The sequence below is a fragment of the Pygoscelis adeliae genome, unplaced genomic scaffold (assembly GCF_000699105.1).
Source record: "Pygoscelis adeliae isolate BGI_AS28 unplaced genomic scaffold, ASM69910v1 Scaffold227, whole genome shotgun sequence".
Taxonomy (NCBI): domain Eukaryota; kingdom Metazoa; phylum Chordata; class Aves; order Sphenisciformes; family Spheniscidae; genus Pygoscelis; species Pygoscelis adeliae.
In genome coordinates, this window is record NW_008825100.1 from 2,984,516 (window position 1) to 2,991,949 (window position 7,434).

Sequence of the window (7,434 nt, forward strand, 5' to 3'; positions counted from 1 at the left end):
GCAGGACTGAGAACACTGAATTTCAGGCAGGATGGGGGGCGGCAGCAGCAACACTTTCCTGCCACCTGGCAGCGAGGTAGCTTACCGTAAAAAGCAGGGTTGTATTTTTCAATTTCTGTCCCCGAGCACCTCACAGTCCCCGCCTGTCCTGCTCTGCCCCGGCACTTTGCTTGCAGTGCCGGCGACGAGGCCGCACTGTTGGTGCCAGCCCCGTACCCCGTGGCTCCCGCTGAAAGCCGGTGCGGAGAAGAGTGGGTAAGCAGGCGGTGGGTGCTAGGTGGGAATTACAGCAGCACAGTGAGAGCCCAGCATTGACAAGCCCAGAGGCAATGCTGGTGCAGCACAGCACAGGTGCCATTTGAATAAAAAGCTCCACAGGAGAGCAGCTAGAGAGAGCGAGCTTCCCCTGTAAGCAGCTGGCCCCGGAGATCTTTTCTTTAAACACAGAATTTCAGATGCAAAAAACTATTGCCATCTATAGGAAACAGACCTGTATAGCCTTAGCCAGGCGCCGTTATCACTGCTGCTAAGCAGTCCCACAGGATCGGGCTGAGAGAGACACGAAACCCCCTTCCACCATGGGGGACAGGAGACCACATCACAACCTAAAGGCAGCCACTCCTTCCAAGGTAACCGACTATACACAAACGATCAAATGCAATTTATAGATAAGCAAAAAAATAATCATCCCAGGCTGTGCGTGTCATCATCCAACCCCCCCCACCACCCTGGCAGCACAGCGGTCAACGGTGCAGTAAGACCCTACCATACATGCTGCTGCTGCTGCTCACTACGAGGGTGCCCTTGAAAGGCTCCAGAGGAGGCCTCCCCAGCTAATGGCAAACTTCTTCTTGCGTGGTGCAGCCCAAGTTCCAACAGGAGCCGTAAAATGCCTGTTCCGTGGCAGCCAAATCTGGCATTGTGAACCTTGAGTCCCACCAAAGCCAGGACGAAGCCGTTACCAGCGATCATGCCGTGCCGTCAGGCAATTGTTTCAATTCCTTCCTTTACTGAGGGGTACGAGCCGATAATCTCCTCCTCTCGCCACTCAGGTATGCTTGGTGCCCTCCTGCCCTTCCAAGTGACTGTTGCCATTCAGTCTGAAATGAAATACAGGCTAATGGACATCCCACCTCTCCTTTTCACCTGCTCAGCAAGGAGCACAGCGCAGCATCCCGGCACAGCCACGCATCCCGGCACAGCCATGCCTGGGGAATGGGGAGAGAACACTGGAAGAGAGAGCCCCAGAGTGCCATCTTGATGCTGCACACCTCCTACTAGGAAACGGGGCTCACCTCAAGTTGCCTGTAGAACTAGAGCGATGTAGTTTGTATCCTGAAAAGGGCAGGAAGACGACAGATTAGAGCTGGCTCTGGAATTATTTAATGTCATGTTTCACGTTGAAAGCAGGCACCACGACTCCCCCGACCAGGCGAGCGCAGGAACACCCAGCTGGTAACGTCCTCCTCTCTTGCCCTCTCTTCCCACGGCATTTGCACAGCAGCTTCAGTACAAGAGATGGAGCACGTTCTCATTTGCTTTCAAGCTTTGCATGGTGCTCCACCACCAGGGTGTGTTCTTAAGCTCTGCTCAGTATACAGGTTAGCGAGCTAATCCTACAGTGTCACTCCCATGTTCCTAGTGCAAGCTGAGCTGGACGCCCAGGTCGGAGCTTTGCATGCCATACCAGAGCCAGGTACCCATATAGTGCCTATGCAGCCCCTGCCAAGCATACCTTAAACCTTCTGAACATGTACTTGTCATCTCCCTGTCTCAGGAGGCTTTGCCTCTGAGGAAGAAAGAAACATTACCCAGGAAAACAAAGACTCCATAAATGCTCTAAGAGGTCTGAACAACTTTTGGATAGCTCCATGAAGTCAGGATAGCAAATGGGGGTGTACCAACTGACCAAAGTGCTCCGTAAAGTTCATTAGCAAACAATTTCATCAATAAAACTGATGAACCACAATTTTAAGAAGCTGGTACAGACACTGTGAGACCACTTGGCCTTACCAAAATAAACGGTACCTGGAATATCTGACCAGCTATGACTGGAACCGCACATGCAGCCGGATGCTCCAGGGTTCCTCAGACTCCTGCTGAGAGATCAGCTGGATCTTGTCAACACAGGGCTGCAACCGCCATTGAAGCAGACCCCCTACGCTACCCTTCTCATCAATTACCTCCAATCGGGGAAAAAAACCTCCTGTAATACATCCCTTTGTATTAACACCATTCAGAAAGCATGGATTTTTGCAAGCCATAACACATATCTACAATGCTATTTATTCTGACAAAACACCGATTCAAAATAGCATGTGTTTAGTGTCTGCAAATGTTAATGGGCTTCTTTTTTCAATACAAACCAAATGAAAGCAAAAACCAATCATACCATAGTACTTGCAGTGGAAATGGGGAATGAAAGGCAGGAGGCTGAAAGGTAATATCCCTAAACAGATGCTCCTCAGTCCTTCGATAAAGAGACTATCAATATATTAAAGAATCCACAGTGAACGTTAAGTAATCACGACGTCTGCAAAGGAAACCAGTTTCCATTACCATTTAGTTCTCTGCTAGCTTTAATATAGCTAAAAATCAATCCAAGTAACACATACATACATTCCCTCATAGAAGGCTGCATTCTTTTCTAAACCCCTCTCCCCCTCTCTCTCTCTAGATTTATATATCTTGTACACATGTGTGTGTGTGTCAGTCTTGCATGAAGCAGTGTGAAAGAAGGGGTCTACAAGTTTTCCAGGGTCTGAAAAGTTATTTCCTAGCAAAATCTGACAATTCGCAAATGAGACACGTTCTTATCCCCAGCTATTGGCCCAGACATTGAATACAAGAGAGCAGACCACTATGAAAAACCTCAGATATTAAAGAAAAATACACAAGGGAGAATGTGATTAAATCTCTAGAAGCTCAAATAGGGGACTCTGCGGTAATCAAACCTCAGGCAGCATTATATATACCTCGTGGAAGTCAGCCAAACTTCTGGCCGTCCCTTCCTGAAAGTGAATGTAAACAGTGACACTTTATTCAAAGAAAAATATGGTATTGTGGGTGTCGGATGGACCCATTCCAACCTTAAAGAGGGCTTACTTTACAAATACAGCATGAAGTGGGCTCTGCTTCTACTAAATCCCGCAGAAAATCAAGTGACTGTAATGGCCTTGTGCAATTCAAACTAAAATAAAGCATGTTGTTCAAGAGTAGTCATCTTTCCTAAGTTCATCTTCATAAGTCTAATAACACAAGAATCTGGAAAAATCAGCAGGGAAGCACCGGCTAGTTCTCTGAATGCTGAGTTTGTACAAGCAAATGGGAAATCCTGGGAATTTTCATTAAATTTTCACCTCCAACTTGGCCTGGTGTGTCTTGTTTCTCATCTCACACAAAATTTCAGCAAGTTCTAATATTATAGTCAAACTAAAGTAATATGTTCAAAAGCCATGTTTTTAGCACCTAGTAATATCAGGTAATGAAGAACAGGCATGCTCATTAACTTTTCATTTTGAAATGGGATTTTTATCAGTGCCGTAAAAACAAGCAAACAAAACCCCAACTGTCTTCTATTACACTGACAGTTGCATTTGTTCATTATACCTGCTAATCAGCAATTAGTTTAACGCCAGCATAACTGGAATGGAATAATGGCTCCAGATGCTATGACAAAGGAAGTTTTCATTCCTTAAAAATGCGTCTTTAGGAATAGCAGGAAGGGAAGATGTCTCAGAGAAAACAAGATTCTCTGCCAACATATAAACTGAAGAAATAATGCAACAGAAAATTCATGTGCGTAACAGCCCGAGTTAAAAACTAAGCAGTACTTCAGGCATTCATAGTAGCTTCCCGGCCTATCAATGGAGGTGAAGTGAAAAGATAGGTATAAGGACTCTTCTAGACTTTATAAGCAAGATAAAACCTGGTTTTATACTTAAAACATGAATAGCTATATTTTTCAATCATTGACTTTAAATGGTAAAGGACTGCTTTTCACCTTTTCTGGTGTCCAGAGTTCAGAAAGGTGCACTGAATGCTAATACAAGCAAACTTCTCAATGCTGAACAAAGGCTGTTTTCTGTTCTTCTGGATTTTTAAAATATTCATGGTGGAAACATTTCCTAAAATTCTTGTACGCTTCAATCCAGTCCTCCTCTTTATCTTTTCCCCATCTTCTGGACTCCCAAAACAAAAGCAGACCATGTTCATGAATGCATTCTTCTTCTCTGTCTCAAAGTGGAGAGGGAAGAGAATTAACTGCAAAGCACATCACCTCCAGCACCAGTCTTTGAGGCTGCACACCAAGGTATCTTCAAGGTCTTGATCTCAGACATCAGTCTGAGAAACATGTTATGAAGAATATAATACATATTGCTCCCGTTCACGTTGGATTACCATTTCATTCTCTAATTCTTGGTGGTATTATGCATAATTTTCTTGACTAATACCACCTATTTAAAAAGAAAATAAAATATCTAGCTCCTTTCTTCTTGCTCACAATCTGACACTAAATAAGTTACTGAAACACATAACATTTTGGTATGAAGTGCCCAAATAAATTTGCCTGGAGCAACACTTCACAGCACAGCAAAGCTCTGCCAATCCCCAAATCCAACAACACAAGCAGCATGGCAACCTCCCTGCCATTAAAGCTTGCTTCCCCCCCCCCCCCCCCCCCTCACCCCCCCTTTGCAGCCCGCTGTTGGTCACATATAAAAATCTATCTATATCTATCTATTTGTACATTATGAAACATCATAAATAACTGTCATATAATTGTAAAAAACCCCAGTGTAACTGATGGTGGTACTAAATGGTTGCTATTCTATTTTCTGAGTGTTTGGGGTTTGCCAGTTGATTCACCAACTTCAGGAGTATACAACAGTTCTCTCAAACACAAGCCTAGACCAAGGAGGTTCTATCCCAGCACAAAAACACCCAACCCATAAAGCCAGAAGAATAAACAAGATCCCTCGTCTTTTCTTGTTTAAGCTAATCAGACTGATTTATTATTTTCCTGTCACCAGTTGTTTATCTCAGGTTTGAGCTAATTATTCATCCATTCCTAAAAGTATATAAAAAGAAGAACAACAGTCCAACAAGTACAAGTCACTCCATTTACTCACCAATCCATTTCCTTTCAACCTTTCCAGAGTTCAAGCACAGGAAGGGTACAAAAATCCTGGGTGGCAGAACTTTTTGAATAATTACTAAAAAGAAACCCTGTCCACATAGATCACTTTCAAAGCATAATTGAAAGGAAATCATAAATGAAAAAATGTTGAAGTATTTATACCACTAGACAGAGGGCCACAGGTGCCATAAAGCTGATCCTCAGAAACAGTTTCCAGGTTACATTTTAATTAAGAAAACATTCACATATGTCAATGTGAGACAAAACATTCCAAAATTTAGTATCTTACATATTCCAAATCTATTTTGCTAATATGCAATAGCATTATTATTATTATTATTAATAATAATTTAGCCTATCCCCTACTGCCTCACAAAGGCAAAACTGATTTTGGAAGTGAAGAGCTTGCGTGATATACAGAACACATACTCTATACATTCCTTCCATTAACTTACTTTCAAATGAAGCTTTTTTATGCCACCGGTCAAATTCCCCAAACTTGATGTCCCTACATACATTTCACTGCATGGATATGACCCATTTTCCTCCTCTAGTCCCGTATTCTTTTGTGTCCTTCTTTTAAAAAAAAAAAAAAGTTTAACCATCAAGTGAAAAATGTCCACAGGCATCTTACATTGCTTTATTTTAAAATTAGAAAAAAAAAAACCCAAAACAAAACCAACCCCCATCCAGACAGCTTCTTCTTTTGGAGAACAGCTTTACATTCCTGAGAGTGAATAACTGTTGGAACAAGACTGCCTCTAAATGTTCCAGGACTTGTCAGACATTGTAATCAGGGGACTTTCCCTGTGGTTGTCGCAGTCGAATTTGTAAGGTACAAAATGCTCCCACAGTCACATGAAAGAACAGCTGCCACAGGTTGCGCAGTTCATAGAGATACATGTTACACAGGCAAATTAACCCAAAAGTCAGGAAGGATTTGGCATTCCTCCAGCCCGTGTAGTATACAAACAGGTAACACTGTCAGGAAATAAAAAAGAAATCAGATTACCACATGGAAAATAACTTCCACTGAAGAAACACTATCTGGTCATTGAGAAATTACAAATCCAAAACAAGTAAAAGGTGTAAATCAAACATGTAAGAACAGTACCGACTTAGCAGTCATGGAAGGGTGAAAAGTACCTGACACCAATACAACGTTACATTTTGCTTCCATTAAACCCTCTTTGGGAACAATTCTCTCATAATAAATGATTACAACCTGCAATAATGAGTGGCCCATGACAAAGGAATCCTGGCAATCTCTGGTCAAAATAGACTCTGTTCCACCCGAGCAACGGAGAAGGAAACAGAGCCACTGTTAAGTCTTCTTCAGGCAAAGCAATGGGAAGGGCAGGGAAAATACAGGGCCCTGCATCCGGGAATACTCAGCACAAGGCAATCCCCCAGGTACCAGCCCACTGTCCTGCTAGGGTTCATGCAGAGGACTAACTGGTAGATGCGGAGAGGTCCACAAATGCCCACTGCCCTTCTTCAGCTGGTGCAAGATGGATCACATTCGGACAGAAATACACAACTTCTCTACCGCAATTCTACCACATTCTGCACGCTGTGGTGTAACACAGAACGTCAGGACTGCCCACAGTTCCCTGCTCTGCCTTCTTCCTACTGCAACTGGAAATCCGTACAAGTCTCTCGCCACAGTTTTCACCTCCAAAAGGACATAGCTTTTACGTAGCCATTATTTTGACTTCTGCTATTGTTCAAACTACTTCCTTGACTTCTACAAAAAAAATTGCTTGCCCCCGCTCTGGATTCTAGCCATTTCTGTCTGCTGAATAAAGTTTTTACTGTGCTTCGAGGTAGATAACAACATCACTTGGGCTTACTTCGTATTCCAAATCTGTTCCCAGTGGATATATAAACATGCTCATACAAATTTTTTAACAGCATCCATCATCAGATTATCTAAGTGTCATTTCTGTTCTTCTCGGGCATTTGCCACGCTTTATCAGCCAGAGAAACTCTACTTTAAATTTTTTTCATTCTTCATGTTCCCCAAAAAAGCACCAAAGCATTGTACGTTTGCAACTGAACAATGCAATTTATTGAGGTTACTTTATATTCTATTCGAAACTCAACCACTTTCTTGTAAAGCATGCATGGCTGAGATTAACAAAACTACTTGTAATTTCTGGATATCTAAATATCTTCAGAGATGTGAGCACTGACAGTATCAGTAAGATTTGTATGTCCTTCCTCCAAAGCAAAGTAAAAATAGAGATAAGTAATCCGCATGTTTCAGAATCCAGATGGAATTCTTCTGAACC

General features: G+C 42.7%; 1 protein-coding gene across 2 annotated transcripts in view; it reads right to left on the bottom strand.

Annotated features, from left to right (window-relative positions):
* Positions 1 to 5,764: 5,764 nt before the first annotated feature.
* The window catches only part of SEC22A (SEC22 vesicle trafficking protein homolog A (S. cerevisiae)), a 19,869-nt gene continuing 18,199 nt past the window's right edge, over positions 5,765 to 7,434 (bottom strand). For both annotated transcript variants that reach the window (XM_009327139.1, XM_009327138.1), the window contains exon 7: positions 5,765 to 6,121. In XM_009327139.1, the coding sequence (XP_009325414.1) occupies positions 5,921 to 6,121 (201 nt within the window). In that variant the 3' untranslated portion in view covers positions 5,765 to 5,920. The remainder of the gene's footprint in view (positions 6,122 to 7,434) is intronic.